Raw genomic sequence first — 26,160 nt, 5'->3', positions numbered from 1 at the left:
TGGGGGCTGCACCGGGAGGCTGTGGGTAGACGCGGGGGTGGGCGGTGTGTGCGTTGGTATGGAGGCCATGCGGGAGGAATGTGGGCGGCGGGGGAATGGCGGGGAGGAGAAGGGCCCTGAGGAGAAGGGGGCGCATACCGGGGGGCGAAACGGGGCGGAGGGCTGAGTGGGGAGGGAGGGAGTGGTGCGGGTCACGCCGGGGAACGGGAGGAGGAACGGCGGGGGAGCGGGAATAGCGACCACACCGGGCCGACGCGGGGCGCAAGGTGAGTTCCTGGGCGCCTCAACGAGCCACCCCCGCGCCAGCGCGGCCCCTCCGGTCCGGTCCGGTCCGGCCCGGCCCGCGCGCCCGCAGCCGCCCCCGCCACGTCTTACCATGCAGCGGGCGGGCGGGCGCGGCCCAGCCCGGTGGGGCGAGGAGGGGTCGGGTCGGGCCCTGCCCGCTGCCCCGCGGGCGGCGCCGGCACCGGCGCGGAGGCCTCAGGAGCCCATGGCGACGCCGGGCCCGGCCCGGCCCTCCCTCCGCGCCTGCGCACGGCACCGCGCGCGCCGCCCACTGCCCGCGAGGGAGGGGGAGCAGGGTGACGTCACCGCTGCTCTCTTAAAGGGGCAGCGCCGCCGGGGCGGGTGACGCGGCGGCTTTGCGCAGCGCCGGGCGGAGGCACGCGCTTCCCGGAGCCGGGCACGCGGGCGGGCCAGCGGCCCCGCAGCTCTGCTCGCCCGGCTGAAGGCAGTGCTGGCCTCGGGAAGAGCCTCCCCCAGGCAGATTTCCCCCAAACCCCGAGTGAAACAAACACACGGAGAGGTGTCGGAAAGCAAAGCCGTGCCTCTACTCAAGTCTGAACAAGGCACTCGAGTCTAAAAAAAAAAAAAAAACAAAAACCACCACAAAAGCCGAACGAAGAAAGAAAGCAAAGGCACCACACCCTAGAACGTTTAATAGGACTGTATTAGCAAAAGGAGGCTACGTCCTACCCGCGATAGGGTTGATGATTTTCTCCTTTTCTCTGGCTGCATTAGAAGTCCCCTTGCCCATCTTGAATCAGATACGGAGCTGCTACCACACATGGCCCAAAATGGCAGCGTATTCCCGTTCTGTCCCAGGCCAGAACTCCTGCCCCAAATACCCCCATAGTTCCTGGACCCTGCCAGATCACAGCTTTGCTGCCTCCACCACGCTTGCAGGGATGGCAGTGTTGTCTTATACACAGGAAACGTTCCCCTTTCTCACAGAAAACGGGATTTACAACAGAAAACATCCAGTTTCATTCTGATCCAGCAAAAGCACATTCAATATGGAGGCAGGGCAAATGCAGGATAGAGGTAACGGCAGAATATCCCACAGCGCTGGATAGTTCCCACACCCCTTCTTCTTCCCATCCCTTCTACACTCATCTCTGGAGCTGGAAGACCCATGCAGCAGGGAAACAAAGGAACAGCTCTTCCTGGCCAGCTGGCAGAAAACAGACTTGGAAAGAATTTGCAAAGTCACCAAGATCCACCATTTACTCTCAGCAGGTGTTTCTGAAAATAAGTTTCAAGGGTTTGACAGAGCCTGGAAGAAACAGGCCTCTCATCAGGATAATGCAGGGATGTGTAACGATAGGAGCAGCAATTTAGAAATGAATCAGTATTAAAATTTAGTATTTTACTGCCAGACTGGTCAGACAACCAAAGGAGGAGAAACCCAAACAAGCCACACCACCGCAGACACTAAAGCAGCAGGTGCCATGTCACAGAGTTCGGTCTGTTTGCATCAGGCACTGTGCTATTGTCAAATGCTCCGTGCCCCTCTCCTTCAGGACTTAAGTTTGAAGAAAGCAAAAACCACAAAATCCAGGGTCCACCTCTGTTGAAGTCAGCGCACACCCAAAGGCAAGGGCGTGGAAAGGCCCATCCCTCTCTCCTCCTCAAGGCCAGACACATGGGATGCCAGAGGCTCAGACCCAGGAACCAAGAGATCCCGAATCAGATTTCACATAACTCTCGCCTGTTCCAAGGCTGCAACTGCAGAGATCAGCTCAAGTTTATTTTTAGGCGCTCCAGTCCTGTGCCCTTTTTTCCAGTAATTCTGATCAAACTTGTTCCTGGAATTCAGAAATGGGTTCAGCTGCAAGACCATGCCTCCTGTGTGTAAGATGTGACTCCCAGCAAAGATGCCAGGGCCATTAAAGGAAGAAATGACAGATGCTGGCGTCACTTTATCATTTTCTACTTTATTACTTCAAATTAACAACCACGATAAAGCTCAAAAAAGTCCAATATTTACACAGGAAAAAAGTACAAAATCCCCCCCAAAGTTCTTCAGGTTTTTTTTTGTTTTTTTAAATTACAAAGTAATAAAAAGTTTTGCTCTTTAATTAAAAAAAAGAGAGAGACAGTAAGAGGGGTAAATAAATTAGGAAAAAAACAGGGAGGAAAAATAAAGTGTTAAATAGAAAGGGTAAAAACAAACAAAACAAAGACTAACCCCACCCTCCCCGCCCTGCCAACAACCCATCGGCTCCACACTACAGTGACAGTGTGTCTGCTACAGGCCATAGGTCGCAGTGGTGATCATTGTGTTTCAAAGCCCCAAGTGCCAAAAGCAGCTTGAGTATTCCTAAATTATATTTAAAAACAACTAAAGTCGGGGGGGAAAAGGGGGGGGGGGGAGACGGGTGGGAGAGGGCAGGAAGGGATTGTGCATGTATTGGTGGATCTTACTTGGGCTTGCATGAGGAGAGAGCAAGAACCATCGCTCTGAAAGAACTCCAAACTCCAGTTTCTGTGCGCCCCTCTCTTCTCCTCAAGTCCCACACTCTCTCCGCAGGAATAAAAACAAGTTTTAATTAAGAAATAAAAATAGAAAAACACGCACAGCCAGACGAAAAAAAAAGACCCCACTGCAGGGATGAGAAGTTTATTTCTCCCTGTATGTCAGCTCCAACAATCCCATCCTCCATGGGACCAGGTGCCTCTCCAAAGAGATCCCTCAGTGTGTGAGGACCAGTTGGATCAGGGAAGGCTGGCACTTCTCCCAACAGCCAAAAAAGAAACCGCAGAGAAGCCACCCAAGGAAAGGAAGCCCGAGTCAATGATTAGGCTGTTGCCACAATTCCCCTCACAGCTTAAAATGTGTTTAATGCTTGAGAAAATAAATTCTGTTATAATAATAAAAATCAGACTTCTACCATCAAGTGTGGCTGGAATCTGATTCCCTCCTGGCCCACAAGGCTCCTGAAAAGAACAAAACAAAAAATACCAAAAAAATACCTTACCCACCCACCACCAATCCCTGCCCTCAGAAAAAAAGGAGAGCAAAGTTTAAATTTATATGGCTAGAAACCATATGATTTGAACACAATATTAAAAAGAAAAATTAAAGCAGGAGAGAATAGCCAAGAAGAAGGAAAAAAAAAAGAAATCAGAGAAATCAAAACCAGGAGCCGAGAGGAGAGTCAGGAGAGGGAACTGAGGGTAGCCAAGTGGGGGCAGCAATAGGGGCTGGGGAGCAGCGCAGGTGTTCCCACACGGCTCCCACGTCGTCGACAGTTCCTCGGAGGCGCTCACACCAGGGACAGGCGGCTCTCTGGAAACGGCTCACACCAGCGTGGGGGCACAGCTCGACTCCTCATCGTTGGCAAAAAGAAATTCTGTTGGGTTTTTTTGTTTGGTTTTTTTTTTTTGTCTTTTTTTTTTTTTAGGTTTTTGTTTGTTTTTGGGTTTTTTGTTTTTTAAAAGAAAAATACAGTGAAGACACTAAAAAGAGAATTCAAAAGAGAGAAAAAGGCAAGAGATGTTAGGAGTAAAGGCTCTTCCCAGCACTTCCATTGCCAGTTGGAGTGTAACAAATCAAATCAGCCCTTTCTTCTACACTCCTGCCTCCCCTCAGAGTTACCTTGCCCAGCTACTGTCATTTCCTCTACAAGAGGCACTCAGTAGCTGTACAAAGTCTTGCACACTTGATTACCTGCTCAGCACCCTCCACCCCAACACTGTCACACTGCCAGAAAAGCATTCATGAGGAACTAACGAAATGGCTCCCCAGCCCAACACCTTCTCCACCCTTTCTATCCTCCTGGGGAACTGGAAGCTACCTTTACACCTAAGACAATCTGTTCCCTCAAAGTTTTGGCAGCCAACCTTATTCTTCCCTCTGAGGCCAAAAGACATCTCAAAGTAAGGTGAAAGGAAATATACCCATCCCCCACAACAACAAAGTCTTAACTTAAGGCTTTTTTCTTCCCCAGCAATTCCCTCCTCAGGGGTTCCCAGGCATGAGTACAGGCTCACCTAAGCAAACACTGGTCCAGTGGCAATTGCTCCTCACTTCCCAAGGTGATCAAATGGCACACTTGTCTACAAAAGAAAAAGAAGAGTTGCTAAGGGCTGGAGAGGAAAATAAAAAGCAAAAAAGGCAGAGAGATTGCATTCTCTCAAGACACCCTCCCTCTCAAGAGTTTACTACTCTGCTTCTCCAAACCACTGCGGTCTGGAAGACAGCAAGATGATGGCTTATTCCAAGCAAGGCAGAGAACTAAAATGGCAGTATTCAGCATGGCCTCCAGAAAATACATAACAGAAGAGCAAGGGTGTAACTTGGTACCACTCCCCTCACCACACCAGAAGCTTCCAGCTCATGTCAACTCCAGCAAATCAGGCAAAAGCTGCTCTGGGGCCTGTAGACCTTCTGGGACATCCAGGCCAAGGCCACGAACACTGCAGCAGGAACTCACCTGTGATGCTGAAATCCGTGACACTTCTTGCCGCCCTGTGAGGTCAGACGAGGAGACGTTGGCAGGAGCTCCTCGGTGTAACCTCATGCTGACCTTCCGCTCCCTGTCCACTCTTGAGATTGCTCTGGGGGACGTGTTGCCTGTTGGGGCAGAGAAATGTCGAGACAAGACTATCAGTCAATAGCTTTGGTTTCCAGCCAACAACAGGGGTGGCACCCTCCCCCAGCTCTCCCCCCCCCTCACCGGACTGCTGGATTCGGGAGGTGGGGGTGGAGGCCATGGGCTCGGTGACATTGCGAAGACGGTTGGCAGTGGCTCCAGCAGGTGGGCCAGGGGGCAGCGCTCGTGTGGCTGACCCTCGGAGTTGCCCCATCCTCTCCTCCCGCTCGTGCTCTCGCCGCTCCCGATCCATATCCTCAGGGTTCCGGGCTGCTCCCTGAGTAGAGAAGCCACACACAGCTGTCAGGCAGGACAGCAGCAGTCCCAGACAGAAAACACATGGTGCTCCATCATGCCAAGGAAGTGGAACTCCACCCCCAAAACTCCCCCCACCATCTTCCACTGCACCAAGAAAGGACCTCATTCTATTCCAAAACAAAAACAGATAAGAAAGCATATGAACTACAGCTGTTATTGCAACCCACATCTGTGTCCCAGCTCCAAATACAGTTCTCTCCTGAAAAATTATCTCTACCTACCTCTAGCTACAGATCTACTGACACAAGTGCTCCATCAGACACACTAATACAACAGTAACTATACCCCCAGTTAGTTATACACCAAACAACTCTGCCTCTTTTTCACTCTACCTGGTCCCTTTGCTCAGGCTGTTCACCAGGGCTAAGCACAGACAGCAGGCAGTTTCCAACCTTCCTCCCCCATCTCCATGATACAAACCAACCCCGGTCCAGACCTTTTGCCAAACACACTCACAAATTTAAGCATGTTCCAGTCAAAGACGTAGTCATAGGAGAAGCCTTGGCGGTGGAAGAGGTTGCGGAAGAGTTGCCGCAGGTACGAGTAGTCAGGTTTATCATCAAACCTCAGTGAACGGCAGAAGTTGAGGTATGTCGAGAACTCAGCTGCAGAGAGCAGAGAACAGCTGATGGCTGTGGTTTGCCATCCAACCTCCCTGCTCCCACCAAGGAGCCGCTGCAGCCTTTTGACAGCGGCTTGCTGGACCAGGACAGCACAAACACTGAGCTGTGTAACATGGACTGAGCCTGCTGGTAGCAGTGCTTTGGCCACCAAAAGGACCCCATCTCTCTTTTTACCAGAGAAAATGTTATGCATCTCTTTCTGTCAGCTTCTCCAAGCAAGACCTAGCAAGTCACAGTGCCTGCTGAAGGACAGTAGCAATGCAGGCCTAAAGAAGAGCTGGAGACAAGTTTTGGGAAGTTCAACTCAGAACAGAAGTCCTCCTAGCTCAGTAGCCTGTTGTACACAGCAGTCAGAAGTAGATGAGAGGAGAAAGAGTGGGGCAGACACATCTGACACTTCCACCGACATTAGCCCAGCACCTACTTTCAGCTCCATGAACTTCCTGATCTGGATGTAGTTCCTAACTATTTATTTAGTAATCCTCATGATCTCTCTTCCACATACTTGTGCCATCTCTCCTCCAACTCCTGTAAGATTTAAGTATCCACAACATCTTCTGGGAAGGAGTTCTACAGGTCTCCACATGGTCACTGTGTGAAGAACCACATCCTTTTGTTTTGAAGCTGGCAGAAACCAGCGTTGTTTCTCTTCCAATACAAAAACTGGGGCCACCAAATAATCAGCTCCCATCTAAACTTCTGTAGGCATAGCCAGAGAGTAGACTTCCACCATCTCTCTACCTACCTCTTTTTCCAGCAAATTCATTATTTGGGCAGAAATCAGCTCACCTCTGGTCACGCTTTTGGCCCTTTCCTCAGTTATACCATATCCTTTGTGAAATAGTGGGATGCACCAGAATCCTTTGTGAAATAGTGGGATGTACCAGAACTACACAGTGCATGCAAGGTGCAAGTGGGCCATGGGTTTATGCACACTCTTTGGGCTTCTTTCCTAGTAATTCCTAACGCTCCCTTTCCTCAGCAGCCATCGAGCACAAAGTTGATGTTTTCACAGAACCATCAACTGTAATTGCAACAGCTCATTGGTGAGTGGCACTGGTCAGCCAGAGCCTACTACTGCGCACATGACCTGAGGACCAAGACTTCTCTCTGTTCTCACATACATTACTCCATGTTTACCTACAAAGAACTACATTTGCCACTTTAATGCCTGGTTATTCCTGAGACTCCTCATTAAACAGTAAAATTTCAGCATCATCAGCATACCTTCTCAGCTCAATGCCCACCCCCCTTTAAAATGCTCACCAGGTCCTAAAGATCCCTCCTCTCAGCACTTTCATGCCCTTACTATCGAAGGTTTGACTGTCCACAAAAACACATTTCCCACTTCTGAACCCGAACTGTACCGCGACCACTCTGTTATCCTTCTCATCACCAGTGTCAGCAGCACATGCTGGTCTGGGGTATTGGGCACTGCCCTTTAGGATTCAGGATTCCAGGGGGTTTCAGCAGGTGAACAAGACAAGCAGCAGACAAGACAGCCGTCAAGATGAGAGCACTTACAAGGGTACCCTTTGCAGAGCACCTCGATGGGCGTTGACATCTTTTTCTCGCTGATCCTCTCGTACTTTTGGCGCTTGGTGGCAGCCTTGAGGCCCTGCCAGGGCAGCGAGCCCAGGTTGAAATACATGAGCACATAACCCAGGCTCTCCAGGTCATCACGGCGACTTTGTTCTGTGAGAAGTTACAAAGGGGCAAGGAGTGAGCAGCAGACAAAACTGCTTTGGCAATCACACTGAACAGAACAACCAACCCTTTCTCTTTTCTGGTATATTTCTACAGATAGTCAAACTTGTAGAAGACATTCCATAGCAAATTCCTGTGATGATGGTCATAGTACAAGAGTTAAGGTGCTCCTCTCCCCATACAGCCCAACCCTCTTCATAACTAATGACTCTGACTACCTCCTCACTTGGACAAGCCTTAATTCACACAAGAATTTCACACGTCAAGAACTTCTGCAGCAACCCTGCCTACTTTGCTCTTCCCAGTCCCAGAGGAAGGGCACCTACACTTCCCCACCCAGAATGATTCTTCAGTCCAGGGATTAGTCATGACAGAGGTAGTCACAGATAGACAAAGCTAACAGAGGTAAGTCCAACACAGCCCTTTCAAACACATCTTCTAATTTAAACTGCTCATAGTCTTTAAGCAGGGCAGAAACAAGGAACTAGGGACCCCTTCTTGTAGTAAACAACTTTGTTGATAGTAGAAGCCTAACATGTAATGTGTGAAGATGTCTTGCCAGCTTGGTGACATTTTTCAAGCTGTGGAGGAAAGGGGCATACTTTGAAGAAAAAAATCCCCTCCAAATGGGGAATGACAATATAACTGGCATCACTACCAACTCAGACCAAGGGCTGCCCTTAAGATGCCATTGGAAGGACCCATCTTTAGATGCTTACTTATGAAACAAAAGAAACTGGCTCACAAAAACCCCCCAACATTTCACACTGACCTTGTTCTCTGGAACAGCCAAGCCATTTTAAAGTTTCAAGCTAGCTCAAGAAGGATTTGATGCAGAATCTCAACAACAGCAAATATTGCCTGGTTAACTCCTCCCAACTCCTCCAACATTGCTTGCAAATTCATCTATAAATCTTGCCAAGATTGTCTTGTTCTTGTTTCCCTCCCAAATCTCCGGAACAACAACAGATAACAGGCAGGCAAAATATGGCTTAAGGGAGAGCACAGGGATAGAAGAAAGACTAAAGAGCTTCATCTATTAGATTAATTTACTACAGCACATTTTGCTGGATTCAGTGCCACATCCCGGAAGATGCTGCAGATTATATACTAGCCCCTGAGCTGTCAGTATCAGATACATGCTACCACCTGCCCCATTCAAAGGCCAGTAGATCACTACAGCTATCCCTTTTTCTGTTAGCTGAGCTGAATCATGACAAAAGAGTAGCTGTAGCAGGTCACAAATACACATATCCTCATGTAACAACACAAGCTGTGGGTTACAAGGCTCCTTCGACTTGTGAATGTCTCTCACAACCTCCTAGTTGTTTTGAAAACTGAGGGCTTGGCAAGTTAAAATTGTTGAGGGGGAAAGAAAAGTACTGTGGTTGCAGAAGAAAAGGAGGGTCTCATTACTTCATAACTGATAGGAGAGATCATTTGGGTCAAAGCACATGAAACACCACAAAAATGCCACATTCCAAGATAGTAGAGGAGAAAGTGGCCCTGCAGATTCCCAAAGTGTCTTACTTTGAGCATGCAGAAATTACAGCATTTTTTGACCTCACTAACTTACTGTCTCAAGTTGCCCACTTTAAAGGGGCTAATACTTCCTAATCTTATCAGGCTACTGCCAAAGATAATTACATGACTGTCTGGGAGATACCATGACAGGAACAGAGAAAAGAAACCCAGTTTTGCATTTAGCCTAAGGTTGGGATACATGTACTCTTAGAGGGCTGTGATTACTCACCACGCATATCAAATAAACAAAACTAAACAATATTGGCTAATGACCTACATCCTTAGACAGGAGGCATGTGGAAATGGAGTCAGAACACACACACAGGGCTTGAAAGCACAGGAGACAAGGATAACCTCAGTCCTGCAGTCTTGCCAGCTCTTGACTTATCCATGCTGTAGCTTTAACACCTCTAGCTGTGGCTTCCTGACTAGAGCGTGGTGGTTCCCCTCAGAGGAGTAGGGAAAAGCAGGGCAGGAACCAGAGAAACCTACTGAACAAGCAAATCAGCCTTTCAGGAATAAATCAGGATGTCACCTCCAAAATCCTGCTTGAACTCCAAACTGCTTAGGGCAGGCTGAATAACACACCTCCACTTGTGTGAAGCACAGCACTTTTGAGCACAGCCACCAATGCCATCCAGAACAGGATACATTCTGCAAACAGATGCCTGGTCACAGTCCTACCACTTTAGGGAAGGCCAGAATTAGAGACTTGAGATTAGGGAGCCTCAAGTCAGTGGGGGATGCTATGAGCCCTCACTGAAGGCAATGAGAGGGGTTAAAAACCAAATTGGGAAGCTAACTAGTATCCATTACATGCATGCAAACACACCTTAACTGTGTCTTAACACAGCAATATGATCAAGGAAAAACAACTGCAAGCACAACACCTAATTATTAAAATGCCGAATGACAAGTGTTTGACAGCACTGCACTCCTGATGTTTAGCACCTCACATACATGTGGGCATTGCAGCCCACTCAAACAACTTCAGTGAGATTCACACCTGTGATGAGCCTGAAGTACTAACACGAGGGGTCACAGCTGTGCAGCTGCCTCAAAACATTGTAGCAGTCTGTAATGTGCAACCCTATGTACAAGATCCGAATTAAACCTTGGAGGAGGGTAAAGGACAACAATTCTTACGTCCCATTTCTTTGTTTCATCTATAGTTACTATTACACATCTCCCAATATTTAATTACTTTTTTGCAGGGTCAGGATACTAGGTAACATTAAACAGCAAAGAATTAGAAATAAAACTCTACCTCTACACACCAAGGAAACATTATTTAGTGTTACTACTTTCCCATTTTAGAAACCTGACAACAAGTGACTAACTCTCACAGCATCCCTGGGCCACAGGAAAAAAAAAAAAATCTCACTTTGGAGTTTGAAAAGAGAAAGAAAAATACAAGTGACGTGAATGCATCCGCTGAGCAAGTCAGTCCAGAAGCAGGATTATAGTCATGACCTGTGATACCACACCATACTTCCTCTCTCCATTTTATCTCAACTCTCCTGCAATGGGTGTTTTTTTTTTTTTTTTTTGAAAGCCAATTTTATGAAAAATGTCTTTTCCGTAAGACACTCATCCTTTCCTCCCTCTTTCCCAAAAGCCCTTCCAATAGAAAACACAAGGTCACCTTCCCACACAACCCAGCATGTCCTCCCAAACCCAACCCACTCTGCAAGCAGTCTCCTGCCAGTTCCCTCCCACCCTCAGCGAGGTTCCCAGCCAGCCCACACCTTCACTCTCTTTCCAAAGCAGGGTCCTCAGAAGCCATGTCAGGGGTGAGTGGCAGGACAGGACAAGGCATGCTTGGGCAAAGACCGAAGACTGAGGACTGGTTGCCTTGGACACAAAGTTCATGACAAAATGTGTTTCTTTGCAGCCTAAACTGTTTCCTGGTCCCCCTGTCCAGAGAGTGTTTTCCTCCACTGATCCTACCAAAGTGATGCTGCTCCCATGCAGAACTACCTAGAAATCAGCTGTCTTCCCTGGAGCCAGCCCAGCTGCAGGCAGACTTAACCAAGCAATGTTTCCCTGATTACATAGTCAGATCTGATCTCGCAATTGCTGGACTAGAGTTCCCCTTTCTCTCCCCATTGCATGGCAACAGCCTTTAAAAACACACAAAATCTGGAACGAGTGACAGAGGGCAGGATGAGCAGGAGGACTTATGACCTGCACAGCCTACACCGATACCATCTAGGATATTCATTTGGGAAGGCACTGCCCCCCACCCTCTCTGTCACCCAGACAGAGACCATCAGGCTTCTTCTAAGACTGTCTCATGGGCACCCCGGGCATCTATTTCAGACATTACAGGCTACAGTGGGTGCAAGGGACTCTCATCCCTAGAGCATGTGAAAATTGACTGGAATGCGTGAACCAAAGCCTGCACAGTCCAATGACTCCCCCAACGGCAAGTCTCCAACTGAGGAACCCTCCCCAGTTTTGCCTCCTACTTTTTTCCCCAGTCACCAGGAAAAGAATGTGTTTCCTCCAGACATTGGAATGCCCAACCCTTAGCTTGCAAATTCAAATAAAGGCATTTATTCATTTGCTATTCCTGTCACACAAATACCCCGGCACCTGGTTCCTTCCCTCTCCCTAGACCACATTAACGTAACGTTAAGACAGAGAATTTAGTCTCTGAAAAGTCACAAAATTCAGAGTGCTGGTTCCCATGGCAATGCTGCTAACTCACAAATATCTCTGTCATATACCCTGTGGCAAGGTCTTGAGAAACAGGAACTGCAGCTGAAACCCAAACACCCCCACCCCCTTTCCTCCAGGCAAGTCATGTAACCTTTATGCCGTTCAGGGCAACTATCAGCAACGTGGAGACAATACACCAAGACCTGTTGCGCAGAGTAACTCACACCCAGACTCTCCCGAATCAAAGGGCACGGAGAGAGAGGCGGCTGCACTCAGACCGATGGCATATGCAATTTGCCCTTGGATTACTGTTTAGACATTGTTTGTTCATCCTGACACACAAGCCAAGCACCAGTAGTAAAGGGCTAAGTTGGGGTGGAATGAATAATGAAGTCGTTCAAAAGCCACAAGCAGACATTTAGCCTCTCATGATCGGTTCAGGCAGAGCAGGCACATACAAAAGAATCGACAGACATAGTAGTGAGAATTATTTTGTGCATGTCTCCTTGTGGCAGTTACCATGGCTGTGGAAATCTTGACTAAGAATTCAATGGAGAGTCAGTTATATATATGCAGGTCAAGCCAAAATACAGAAGGCCAACTCAGAAAGCTCTAAGAGAACTATTTTTATAACATGGAAGAGGTCAGGAGATTACAGCCCACTCTCAACACACAACACTCCCCATTTTGATATAAATAAAGCATTCTCCATCTAAAGTTACATAGTATTAAGCAAGGAAAACAGTGGGAAAAAACTGCTTTATTTTCTTCAGGCCAAATATTGACTTCAGGTATCTGAGAAATATCTGCAAGAGGGGAGAATGCAGGAAGAATGAGGACATTAAATCCTGTGGAAGCTGTTAGTTTGAAAGGTTTGAGTGCCTTGCTCTGATTTTCAAATTCCCAGGTTAGGTTATGCACTTGAGAAGAAGGGCCTCCCAGAGATATAAACAATCTGCAAGCACAGCAGATACTTCCCTGGGTCCAACAGGCAAGACAGCTTCGGTGTTTCTGCTCCTTAAGAGCTGCCAGTCAATAGCAGAACTAGATCAGCCTGCTCCAAATGGACCCTACAGTAACTAAGGAAGCCGCACACTGTGAACAAAGTTTAGCTTAAATTTAGCAGAGAAAGGAGGTCAAATGCTGGAAAGAAGTTTTTGGGCAGAAAACAGAAGATAAAAACTGCAAGAGGTTTTCAAATATGTTCCTCACAGCCACCAGGGGCTGACTCCCAGGACAAGAGTTTGGGTGACTTCAGGAGGTTTAAGCATGGTGGGTACTAACCGGCACAAGGCTTTTACAAAACCTGGGATGATGGTCATCACCAGTGCAAGACCTGGCTGAACACTCAGCATTCTTTTCCTAGTTTTTTCAATACTAGCCTAGTTTTTTCAATACTAACCACACACATTAAGGACACAACCCTACTTCCCTGAAGTTGCCTCACTGGGTTTGTGCAGTTCACAGACACATGTGTATTTTGAAGGCCTGTGACAGCCAATCCTCAATCACAGAACAGGGATGCCCAGGCAGCAAGAAGTCTTCCTTCATTTCAGCTTCTTGTATATTTCCAGCACAGTGGCAGACAACACCATATTGCAGTGGGCCTCTATCTTCCAGCTCTGACAGCTACAGAACAATCACTGAGGAAGGCACTCAAGAGTCAAAGAGACAGGTTTCAACTGCACATATTCCTAAAGGCTAAGTGCTTGTGAATGTCTCCTTTACACATCTAATCAGCCTGCAAAAATTGTGCAAAGGCAGATTTAGTAGGAGCACAGTCAGGGAGGTCACAGCCTTGATGCTCAACAGGGCCCCCTGCACTGAGCAGTGCACACACACAGATCAGGAGATGATTTCTGTCTTCAGGAGCTCAGAATGCCACCACAGCAGAAGTAACACAGGTGTAGCATTTAAGTTATTTGCCCACCATCTCAAGGCAGGTCAGCAGCAGAGTGAGGCAAAGAACCCAACCCCCTCCTTCTGGGGACATACAACCTCCCCTGGAAAGCCCCACTAAGAGGCAACAGCAGGCTCACCAATTCCCAGGTGGGTGTTGATAGAGGCATAACGGGCTGTGCCAGTCAGATTCTTGTTTTCCCGATAAGGGATGTGCTGGTGGGTCCGGGCATCTCGGTACTTCTTGGCCAAACCAAAATCGATGATGTATACTAGGTTGCCCTTTTTGCCAAGGCCCATAAGGAAGTTGTCTGGCTTCACATCCCGATGGATGAAGTTCTTGGAATGAATGTACTCAATACGGCTGATCTGGAGGAGGGATAGATAAACAAATAAATAAATAAATAAATAGTGAGACAAGCAAGAAACAAACTTATTTTAACTGCATCTGTTAAAAATAGTACCCTGTCCAAGACACTGGCCCATCAGAGCAAGAAAAGAACACTTTGCATTGAGTATCAGTGATGACAGCCAAGGAAATGACACCCTCTGGACGCTGCAGGATCTGGAGATGGAATTTAGCCCAGTTCTCACTCTGGGAAGGTCACCATTAACATCACAAGGAAAGATGGGAAGCAAGTCTATAGGGACTAAAACTTTGAGCTTCAGCATTGACAGCTGTCAGCTTTTGAACTTAGCTGGGCCAGGAAAGGAATGGGTCTGTCCAGAAGAGCTAAGGGTCTTGAACCCAGGGCATGAGCAGTAGAATTAAAATAGGTGCCAATAATTCATGGCACAGGCAAAAAAAAGTGTCTATGTGTGCAACACTAACACAAGGCGAGCAGCAGGCAAAGGAAGGAGGGATGGAGATAAGGAAATGCCACCAGTGCCTAGGTTCCAGGCCCCCAAACTTCATCAAGAAATAGAAAGCTGGCAGCCACTTGTGCTAAATGAAGAAAGCCTCAGATACAGCAGTTCTTAAGCAGAGGGGATGGGAGGGGAGTGTGTGGGGGGAAAAGGCATGGAAAAGGAGAGTAGGCACAAATGCTTCAGAGGAAACTTACCATCTGGTCTGCCAGCAGCAGAACTGTCTTGAGACTAAATTTGCGGGAACAGAAGTTGAAGAGATCTTCCAGGCTGGGCCCCAAGAGTTCCATCACCATCACATTGTAGTCCCCCTCTGCTCCACACCATTTAATGGAGGGGATACCCACTGGGGAAAGAAAAGGATTAAGCCCAGGGAACAGAGAATAGATGTTGAATCCCCTGCTGAGAAGATCATGTGTAACACCAAATCATTTATTTTCTAAAGCCCTCCAGAATAATTTCCTTCTCCAACCACTCCCCCGGCCCCATCCTTTCCTCCCCATCTCACCTCCTCCCTGCATCATCTTGTAGAACTTGCTTTCAATGTGAAGCTGGGGATGCTTGGTTTTGACACATTCCAGTTTGATGGCCACCTCTTCACCAGTTGCAATATTGGCTCCTGCATAGGAATGAGAGTGAAATGAAGATTGCACAAGCTTCTACTGAAGTTAAACACTTTTAACAAGGCCGTAAAGATGTAAAGATGTAAAGATGCCAAGACCTTAAGATTTGCCCTGAAATTTATTCTCTATGACAGAAATGAGATTCAGCCACTTCAACTTCATACGGTTTCCAGCACTGCCATTTGTAAACACAAGCCAGAGAGAGACATATGAATAGGAAACCTGGTCTGATCCTGAAGTCAGTCTAGAACAACAATCCTACACATGAACTGCCTTGTTATCTCAAAAAGTGACAGACTTTGAAAGGTCAACCTGCACATATCAACAGTACCTAAACCTTCCTGAGTGGAAGTTATAGTTTCCTCTGATCATAAACCTAGCCCCTGAACCCAAGCTGTCTCTCAGGCAGTGATAGGGAGTATCTCTTCCCCAGAAAAATTACTGGTTACCTCAGTTACATAATTTCAATACAGCCAATTAGTTCAGGAGGAGACATTACTAACATGCCAGCTCTCTCTCTTTTCTCCACAGCACTGACCTGCTCAATACAGACAATTTCTAAATCCCCAGCTTCTCCCTCTCCTTAGGGTTTTAATAATACCTTTATCTTCTGCCAACACAGAAACATTTGCTATATCACAAATTAGAAGCATGAAGAAATAAGCAGAATCCAGTCCTGAATTAAGCTGCCTGGACACCTTTGTTGAAGGTATTGCTAGATACTTTGCAATGACACTAAACCACCACCCCACATGCTTCTCTCTGAAAACAACTGAGCTGCCAGCTGCAAAAGCCAGCACTCTGGTCCCAAAGCGCACTGTCAAAAAAGGAACAGGCTGCTCCTTTTCTTGTACTAGCTGAAAGGATTCCAGATGTTTCACATCATCCTAAAATGGAAGGAGGAATATCTGTACACGGGTCACGGGAATGACACTCAAGACTTGCTTTTCTCCTCCCTCGCCATGCCCGCTTCACACACTCTGACAAGCCCGCCCTCGTATCTGGAACTATTAGAAATTGCACTTAAACACAAGTCAGAGAGTAGCCCCGATCACGAGCAGCTTATGAACACCGTCATAAAATAAACTACTCCAGAACATGCGTGCCAAAGATGAGTTGGAGTCAAAGGTGATGTTTTGCAGATATCCCATAGTTAGTTTTGGTAGGTCTGGCTAATTTGTGCCTCCTGAACTCCATGATAAGACTTTAAGAGTCCACAAGGACAAGCTGCAGATAAATCTCTTCATTTATCCTCTTTCACACACCGCCTCCAGAGCCAGGGACCACAGAAAAGAAGGAAATGTTCACACAACTGGATTGCTTCTCCCCATGGATCTGAAAGAGATCCATTTCCAGCTGAAGAGTTCTGGCTTGTACACAAAGTTAGCCAAGAGCTGCCTGCTAGCAAAAACACATGATCTAGATGCTGCAGTGCTGGGTTGAGACAGACAAGCTGCTAAGAATTTGTAAGAGAGCAACAAAAAACTATCGGGGCCTAGAGGGATTGATTTACTAAGGAAGATTAAAAGAGCTAAATATGTAACATAGACAAGAGATACAACTAAGAAGGGTGGGGAGGAAGAATGGGACATGACAACAGTCTACAAATATTTGTAGGCTGTAAACACTAAGGAGGGAGAGGAATTATTTAGGGTGCTCTGAAGGAGGGGGAGGAGGAGCAATGGGATTAATTTAATACAGATTTTAATGCAGGATCCAGGAGAAGGGAAAGGGGAAAAGCCATCCTGAGAGGTAGAAACATTTGTCCAATGCTTACTTTTGAAAAAATGCTGGCATTTTCCACTTAAAAACTGGTGGCCAGAAAAACAAGTCCGTACATTCCCTTCACTCCACCAGAGGACCCTTCTTAAAAGCACCAGGTGGTGCAAGGAGGAAAAGAGTAAGAAAAGGGACTAGTATCCTTCCACCTTTTAAATTAGTGTTCAACCACTGGCTCTCATTTAGCATGGAAACACCCAGGACATCCAAAAAACAAAAGAACACTTCCTTCCCTTGTTTCTTTCCCCTGCCTTTGTGAAGACTTTCCTCCAAATCCTCTGAAGCAGCTCCCTTGTCTGCTCCCAGAGACAAGGCAGAATTTTTCCCTCTCCCAATACATTTTCTGACACACAAGCAATGATGAGTCTCTCTGACTTTTTGCAGCACTAGCATTTTGAATGAACCTGATTCCCAGAACATGAACGGTGGAAACATGAATGAGTTTTCATCTCCATATTACCCTGGATGTTCAGAAGCATGCAGATGCATGCACCTACTGGGCTGTCTGCAGGTAGGGAGTGTTATGGGCACATAAAGGGAAGGCAGGGGTAGGCATCAAGAAGACTCAGATTCTTCAAAATGTGATTATGTGATTCAGATGCTCAGACGGCCTTCAGCCCCACTCTCCATAGCCCAAACACAGGTGTTACTTAAAGAAGAAACAACCCTGTGGCCTAGAAGAGCACAAGTAGACTCAGAGGATGGTTTGGGTTGGAAGGGACCTTAAGGATCACTTAGTTCCAACACCCCTGCCATGAGGGACACCTTTCACTAGACCAGGTTGCTCAGAACCCCATCCAACCTGGCCTTGAACACTTTCAGGGATGAGGCATCTACAACTTCGCTGGAGTACCTTTTCCAGTCTCCCACCACCCTCATAGCAAAGAATTTCTTCTTAATATCTAATCTAAACCTTTTTCGATTTAAACTCATTCCCCTTGTCCTATCACTATGTGCCCTTGCAAAAACTCTCTCCCAGGCTTTCTTGTAGGCTTCTTTCAGGGAGAAAAGGCTGGAACTAGGTCACCCCAAAGCCTTCTCTTCTCCAAGGCTGAACAATCTCAATTCTCTCAGCCTTTCCTCATAATAGAGGTGCTTCATCCCTCTAATCATTATTGTGGTCCTTCTCTGGACCAATCTGACCTATTCTTTGCTCAGGGGGTCACTGTCTGAACTCTTTAGCCTTGTTCCCTCTCCAAACCTCACCATGTCTACAAGTTGCTCCCTGTACTGTTTCTTGGCTAGAGATCCACCTAGATCGAGACCACCACTAGCGAGGAGGGAATTTAAGGGCAGGAGTCTTTCTGATCCTTTGTTCCATGCTTCGACCACCATCTTTTTTAAAACTACAAGTACAAAAGCAACAGTTCTGTGCTCTCTTTACAGACTGCAAAACACCGTGTTTCAGACAAATACAGCAGAGTCTGCTAGCTTCAGCCACTCGAGAGACTGAATGTAGGATGGGGGATAATTCCTAACATCCTCCCCCAGTCTCGCTCCGCTGTGGGGGCTGCACAAATTCAACTCATTCATCACAAGCTCTTTGAAACGGGGCCCCGGGGACAGAGGATGTCACCGGCTGAACAGGATCCTTTCAGAGTGGAATCCTGACTGCATGTCTGATACAATAAACACCGCCCTCCCTGAGCATCGGGGGCAACAGGCAGAGGCTCCGCACTCCCCACCGCCTGTGCCCCCCTCTCTACAGCCTGCTGAGGGAAGAATGGAGGGCTGGGAACAGATGGATGAAGGCAGATAGGGCGAGAGAGAGTTAACAAGCCAGGAAACAAAGGGAAGGCACTCCCCTCCCAGCAAGGGAGGAGCCTGCCACCAGGAACTGTCCCCAGCCAGCTCAGGTCCCAGCATGCTTTGTCTGCCCAGCTCCTCTCCACCACCAGTGTGCATCCCGGCCAAACGATTCCTACACGTCCAGCAACCCTGCCCTGCCTCTTGGCCAGCACCTGTGACAAAGCCCCTCCCCCTTTGCCAGCCCAAAGGTCTCGGCAATTCCTCTGCAAACTGGGTTTTGCTCTTCTGAACGAGCATTTCTAGAGATAAATGGGCTAGCCAAGGCTCATGGGCAGCCTGATCTCATTTCCCACCCTCTCAAACCAATGGGGGAAAAATATTCCACCTAGCACATCTATCCCTCAAAGTAGGGCATGGAAGGAATGTGCTTCAAGACCCAGCTAAGGATTAACACAGTCCATCCTTTGTGTCTACCCATGTAAAAATCCAAGTTTCCTTCTGACAGACAAAAAACCTAAAACAAACCCCAAAGAGGACAGCATGCAGCACCCATTGGTTACAGAGCAGTTGAAGGTAATAACACCCTGAAAGAGAAGGATAAACCATACAGACCCTGCTAATCCTCAGAGACAGACAAGCCCTGCTCTGAGTCCACACCACTATCAAAGGAGAGAACGATGAGGTGAACCTGGTGCAGGAGAGAAGCCCTCGTGAATGAGTCCTTCTGTCTGCGGAGCAGGCCGTGAGAGCACAGCAGAGCACAAGCGTCCTCCAGACGCACCACCACAGACTACATGCCCAATCCCTCCAGGCTGGGGAGTCACCCAGGCTCCATGAAGTCTCGCTATCACTGCTTCAAAACATGCTGGCTTGCACCTCAAGGAACATCACAAGGGCTTTGATACTGCATTCAAGTAACTTGGTTGAATCCTGCTGTGCTCACCACACCGGGGCACTGGGCTTCCTCTGTTTGGTGACAGGCAAGGTAGGCACAACACCCTCACCAGGGGCTGTTTTCCATACCTGATTTGCACAGGTGGATGATCTGTTACATGGTACAGAGCAATACAAGATCAGGCCTTTCCATTCAGTACCTCCTCTCTCTCCCTACATGTACCCCAGATGTTTAGCAAGATCCTGACAATTTACACTATCCTAGAGAGGGTCTGGAATGCTTCAAGCCCTAGCATAGGTGGAAAATGCTGTGTCTGAGCTATCACCCCTGAATCCTAGCACTGGGAATTAAAAGCACTGTCACCCAAGACACTAACTGGCTGGAGGCCCACAGAGGAGCAGCATACGGGAACAGGCTGCAGTAAAAGCAGCACACAGTGGAACTGGGATCCCAGATCCACTATTTATCACCTTTGTTCATGTTCTGGATAAAGGTGGCAACAAAGCCTGTTACTGATGATTCCCACAGGACACTTAATCAAGAGGGGCTGCCAACACCAATCAAGAGAGAATAATAAAGCAAGAGGGAACTGGAGATAAAAACCAGAGGTTGAAAACAGACGGTGATTTACAATCACAGGAAAACGTAATCTGAACTGGAGGTATTCAACGAAAGGGATTTGGGGAGGGATGGGAAGATGTTGGAGATCCTAGAAGAGCTCTCCTGCGATACAGCTGACAGTGCGTTAAGGCCAGTTCTGTAACCTGATAGTGTTGGTGATGGGGAAAGCCAAGGAGACCCAAAGCAGCCTATGCGGAGGCATCACATTACAGATCACTGAGGGTAGTCCTCCACTGCCAGGCACTGGAAATGCCACACCTCAAAAGCAGTGCTGGCTCCAAGCTGCTCAGCAGATGAAGAAACTAGGAAAAATTGAAGGACCAGCAAAAGTGAGGAGTGGTGGATGTACTGGAAAGCAAAATTAACAGTCAAGGAGCACGTGACGACCACCTGCAAGTACCCAAAGGGTGTGGACACCACAGAGGGCAGCCCTTCTGCTGGCCTGCAGGACCACAGCAGAACAGACAGTGGTGAGAACCAGAGACAGGTAATGCCAGCCCTGATGGAGGGATAGAGCAGGCTGCTGGGTAGTCTCACCACTCTGGCCCCACATGGTTTGAACCAATAAAAACATGAGCAGGCAAGCATCAGGGAACATATCTACACATCAGCGCACTGACTTGAAAGAACTTCTACCCAGGTGACCTGCTGTGGTAACAGGAAACCCAGCACCTCATGGGCTCTGTCCACTGAGCTTCCAGCTCAGGTCATTCCAGACATTAAATCCCATTACAGATCTAACAGATCTGAGCCCCAGGACTTCAACCAGGCCAGGCTCTCTGACCTGTTTTACACCTCCTGGTCTCACACCTTTCTCTTACAAGTCCTGGACCACCCCTTCCACTACCAGTCTTCCCAAAACGGTATTCCTTCTATCCTTGAAGGAATAGCTATGTCCTCCCTTTCCACCACATGCTCCGTGAACAGAGTTTATACCCACACACACACCCAACCTCAAGAAAAGGAAGTGAGAATGCTGGAATAGGGTGTATGACAAATATGCCCCAAACAGTCCAAATCTAAATCAGTCTGATCAACCAGCACCGTGTCTTCAGTATGTGGTAAGGCAAAGCTGAGCTCACCCCCTTTCTTCTCCATGAGAAGGCCAGCAGCCACCAGCAGTATTCCATTAGTTTTTCCTCTTCTCCACCCCTTCCAACCTTACACGATGCCCACAAATACCAAAATGCAAGAAAAACAATCCCAAAACAATGATGCAATTGAGAAAACCAACCAATTGAGACAGACTCTCACACTCACCTAGGTAAATGTCTCCAAACGAACCACTGCCAATCTTTCTGCCCAGCCGGTATTTGTTTCCCACTCGAAGTTCCATGGTTTAGTCGTGCTAAGAAAAGAGGCACAGAAAGAGCAGTGTCAGAGCAGAAACAGGAAGTGAATCATGTAAGACTGCGGAAGAGACCTCCCCACTTCACCCAGAGGTTGAGTAGTTTTAAATCTTGAAATACTTCACTTTCTACATGGCTTCTATCACCTCTCCTGATCTCCTGAACTTCCAGAGACAGCATGAGCAAGAAACACTGCAGGACCAGAACACTCTCAAGCTTGTTTTTCTCATGTTCCCACTATTAGAATGAAGCATGATTGAACCTCTTCTCCTCTTTTTGCTCAGAGACTAGAGAGGGGTTCAGGAAACCCCTTCTAAGAAGGTTTCAGTGCATGATCATGCCACACTACTGTAAAGAGGTACTGCTTCCTGTACCTTACAGTACCTGGCACTGGGACAGAAGTACCTTGTGAGACACCAGAAGGGTCAGGAATAATAAACCCTGTGAGGAGTTTCCCTCTGACCCAGCCCTACTCCAACACTTCAGTGGTAGTGGTGGTGAAGCACAGGACCCAAGGGCTGTGAGGGACAGACAGACTGCCAGGAGCAAGTGACTCCATCTCTCCTAGGCAGGGGCTGGCACAGGGAGGAGACATCTCGCTGAACTGAACCCTGTCAGGCACACACTGGCTAGGAACACCCCTTGCTCATCTCCACACGCCTCTGCTGATGGGATCACCACCTCTTTTGGTCTACCTGAGCCTCTCCAACTCTCTTGCCTACCTAGGTGTGCCAGCTGTTTGTTTTTAGCAGTTCAGGCCTTTCCTCATCCCTTTACCTGAGATGATTAGCTAACCCTTTGACCTGATATACCCTATCAACATGCCCAGGCTCAGCCTACTCACCTTCCACAGAAAACCAATTAGGTGGAAGGACCACAGCCACAGAGTTTGTTCTCTCTGCCAACCTCAACTTCTGCTGCAAACACTGCTCCAGCAGTTCCCATCTTAACAGCCCCCTTTCCCTTGCCTCTTCTATGGCCACCAACTTATTCTAGGAACCACATCTCTTCCTGAGACAGACAATGTGTCTCCTTTTAGAGGGATTTGCCACAGTGCTAATTTATGCAATGCCACATTATTAGCGTACAAAATGCAGACACAGAGCCTGTTGGGGACAGGAAAGGTGAGGAATGATTCATGTTTTCACAAGAGGAACTTTCCCTTGCTGGAGCTTGGTGAGAAGGAAGCATCATTGTAGGAAAGAAGGGAAAAATGCCCTTGTGAGGCAGAAGTACAAAAAAATAATCCCAGCCACAGGATTCTGGGCATACTATAAACGCAGATCTGCTTCTCCTGCCCCAGGAGATGGGATTACAGAAAGAAGAATGGACGGGCTGCAGAGATGTACAGGGAAATAATCCTATCAAGGCATTCAGGGGACATTGTGAACCCTGAAAGGAGAGCTCCAGTCATCAGAAACCACACACAAAACACTCAAGAGGTGGAGTCCCCTCACCTAGTATTTGCTTATGCATGTGGGTTTCTGTGCATCTGAAGTCTACAAAACCCTGTGGCTATTTCTGACTTTCTTACTACCAGGAATGTAGGCAGAGCCTTGGGAACTGAACCAGGAGGCAGGCGTACCTGGGTGAGGGCGCAGCAAACAGACATGATTTTTATCCGCTGCCTGCTGTTCTGTATAACCACATTAACATACATCTGACTTGCTTACGCTCCTATTCCAATAAGCGATCAAAGGTCTGTGTCCCCGGGAACCTGTCACACCACTGTCAAGAAGACAGCTCTCGATCCTCCTTCCTTCATGGAGTGTTCACCCAGGCCTGTGAACCCCGAACACTTCCACTTGAGTCCAATTCCCAGCTGGGGCGAGCACAGCCGAGCACGCGGCAGAGAGTGGGCAAGAGGGCCCGGTGGGACACAGCAGGTACTGCTCTGCAACACCACAGTCCCAAACCTAAATATGGACCCACCCTTCTGGGACAGGCAGGAGCCAGGTTAAGAAGGGCTTCTCACACAACGAGGCAGCAGCCCTTGTAGCTGATTAAGCAACAGGCTCCAAAGGGGAATCTAAAAAATGCTCCAGGGCGCGGGGGTGGAAGCGGGAAGCAGGATAATGGAGTTAAAAAAATCATGGTCTCGCACAGCTGTCATTTTGCCTTATCTCTCCCCCCCAACACACATACATACACAAGTGTGAGTAGAAAACCTGGGCAGAGGGTAGCCAGAGAGCAAGAGCCTGGATTTCTGGTAAGAGGGCAGGACACACACAACCCACCCCCTCAACAACTGCTCCAGGAGTTCAAATATCTATCCCATTTGCTTCTATTTCACACACATACCCCCACCACCATCTACAGCTTCCGCTCTTTATCTTCTCATCTTCAGGTCTACTGTTACAAGAAGAAAGAAAATTGTACCCACAAAATATATATTCTTACATGCGAAATTTGTATCACCCCTCTATTTATTATTTATACATGTAAAATTTAAAAAGCCATCCCTCCTTCCCACCTCCCCCCACCACCTTTAACCCCCCCAGCCCTGCCACCCTTCCTGCACTCTACAGCCAAGGCAGCATTCCCAGGGGCTGCAGGGCAATCATTTAGTTAAACCATTTAGTTTTCCATAAGGGATTAACACACATACAACCTCAGAGCAAGAGTGTGCTCTGCATGAGCGTTTGCATACGTGAATATCCAATACTACACAGCCTCAAAAAAAATAATAATACTATCCAGCCGCCAGCACTGTTTCCCCACACACACCATTTTGCACCAGCCCCTTTTATATAATATAAAATACCCACGTACAGGCACAAAGGCCATTATATAAACACACGGTAAGAGTTGATATCACATTGCTGTGCCAGCAACGATGGCGACCAACGATGCACGGACTATATTGGGGGGGGACCATCAAGAGGGGCTGGGGGACAGGAGGGACACCTCTGTCCCACCCGAGGGGGTCGGGAATGAGAAGCTGCCCTGTCTAGCAAAAGCCATACAAAACCAAACCCACGGCTCCATAATGGAGGCTGCCGATCCCAGCACTGCTCTGGCTTTCAGTGGAAGTGTAGGGAGTGGGGGCTGCTTTACCCATAGACCATTAAGGCTTTACACGGCTTCTTTTTTTTTTTGGGGGGGGGGGCGGGGGGGTGTTTGAAGGGAAAAAAGGATAGGCTGGGAAACCAGTAATTTGACCTGGCTTAAAAATGTGAAGGAAAAAAGAAAAAAATTACATTTTGATTGAAATGCAAAACACCAATCCCCTCCAGACCCTTAGACACTTACAGAAAGGAGACCAGCAAATAAGATGGGGGAGAAAAGAAACCCCAAGCACAGAGCATTTGAACTACATTTGAGGAAGAAATAGCCACAACAGGAAAACAGGAAAGGGGGGACACACACCAAAAAATATAATAATAAATGTGTTCCTTACACCCCCACCCCCTACAGGCAAACACTACGCGAAGACAGCCGTACCCGGGCTGTTATTTTTCCGGGTAGGTAACAAAAAGCTGCCACCCCCGGGAACGGCGCTGAACTTCTCCTCGTCCCCCGACTCGCATCCGGACCCGGCCATCGACCCCCGCCCCTACCACCCCCCACAAGAGGAAATATCGACCCCACAATCCCCCCAAACGCAGACACCCCTTCTCCCCCGAAGAGGCGATGAGGGGGGGCCGGGGAGGGAGACCAGGCGCATCCGTGAACGGAAGGGGTGGGGGGCTAAATCCCCCGGGGGGCGGCCCCCCGCCGGGACCCCCGCCGAGAACACACAGCACCCCCCTCCCCGCCCGGCCCCGCCGGCAGCCAGGCAGGGCCCCGGCAGGCGGAGAAAGGGGAGAAGGGGGAACCCCCCCCCAAAAATCTGCCGGTGGCTGGGGGGGCGACCCCCTCCCCGCGGCCCCACAAAGGGGCTTTTGTCCCCCGCGCCCCCCCGGCCCGGCGCATCGCGCCCTGCCCTCCCCTCCCCCGCCCCCTCCCCCTCCCTCCGCGCACACAAAGAGCCGGAGGGGCCGCCTTTCCCCCGGGGTTTGCGCCCCAAGATGCGGGCGGGCGCCCCCCATACCCACCCTGACGGGAAGGGGGCCGTGTGGGGATGCTGCTCCGCCGGCTGTCAGGGGGCCAGGCGGCCGCGGCGGGGAGGATGACGGAGGATTGGGGAGGGCTGGTGGCGGCCGTGCCCGGCGCGTCCCTCCTTCGCTCGGCTCGGCGCGGCGCGGCGCTGCCTGCCGCCTCCCGCCCGCTCGCCGTCCCCTCCAGCCGGCGTGTGTTCGGCACAGCCCGGCGCTCACCCAGTTTCCATTGAGCCCCGGAGCCAAACCCACTGATGTCACCCAACGCAGCCCCGGCCCTCCTCCTCCTCCGCCTCCTCCTCCCGCCATTAAAGGCGCAACCGCCGCCGCTCCCGACGCCTTCCGAGCCGCCGTCCCTCCGCTCCGGCGAGCGGAGCGGACACACACGGGGACCGCGGTTTTGGGGGCCGCGGCCCCGCTAAAGGTTCCTGCTCAGAGTGGAGCAACGGCCCACCCACGGCAGCCGCCCGCAGCAGGGTAGCCCCGCATGGGGATGGTCAAACGAGGGTGCTGGGTCCCATCACGCTGACAGCGGATGTCAAGCGGGGGTCCATCAGGAAGGCCCCGCAGTGTTCCGGGCTCCTCAGCCCACGCACCTCACTAGTGGGGATGCCCCTTGGGTGAA

General features: G+C 49.0%; 1 protein-coding gene across 2 annotated transcripts; it reads right to left on the bottom strand.

Annotated features, from left to right (window-relative positions):
- Positions 1-2,196: 2,196 nt before the first annotated feature.
- Positions 2,197-25,820, bottom strand: CSNK1E (casein kinase 1 epsilon). Of its 2 annotated transcripts, none has more exons than XM_053978130.1 (11): positions 25,755-25,820; positions 21,407-21,494; positions 14,988-15,098; positions 14,677-14,825; positions 13,753-13,981; positions 7,343-7,513; positions 5,652-5,800; positions 4,962-5,154; positions 4,719-4,858; positions 4,276-4,341; positions 2,197-3,741 (listed from the first exon to the last, which is right to left on the bottom strand). In XM_053978130.1, exons 2-10 carry the CDS (start codon positions 21,480-21,482, stop codon positions 4,309-4,311), a joined length of 1,251 nt encoding a protein of 416 aa, XP_053834105.1. In that variant the 5' UTR covers positions 21,483-21,494; positions 25,755-25,820; the 3' UTR covers positions 2,197-3,741; positions 4,276-4,308. The 2 variants fall into 2 exon arrangements, with proteins under 2 accessions (XP_053834105.1, XP_053834104.1); XM_053978129.1 differs by lacking the exon at positions 25,755-25,820 and adding an exon at positions 25,533-25,748.
- Between the last annotated feature and the right edge of the window lie 340 nt (positions 25,821-26,160).

This window comes from Vidua macroura, chromosome 5, assembly GCF_024509145.1.
Source record: "Vidua macroura isolate BioBank_ID:100142 chromosome 5, ASM2450914v1, whole genome shotgun sequence".
NCBI lineage: Eukaryota > Metazoa > Chordata > Aves > Passeriformes > Viduidae > Vidua > Vidua macroura.
This window is presented reverse-complemented; position numbering and strand designations above follow the sequence as displayed.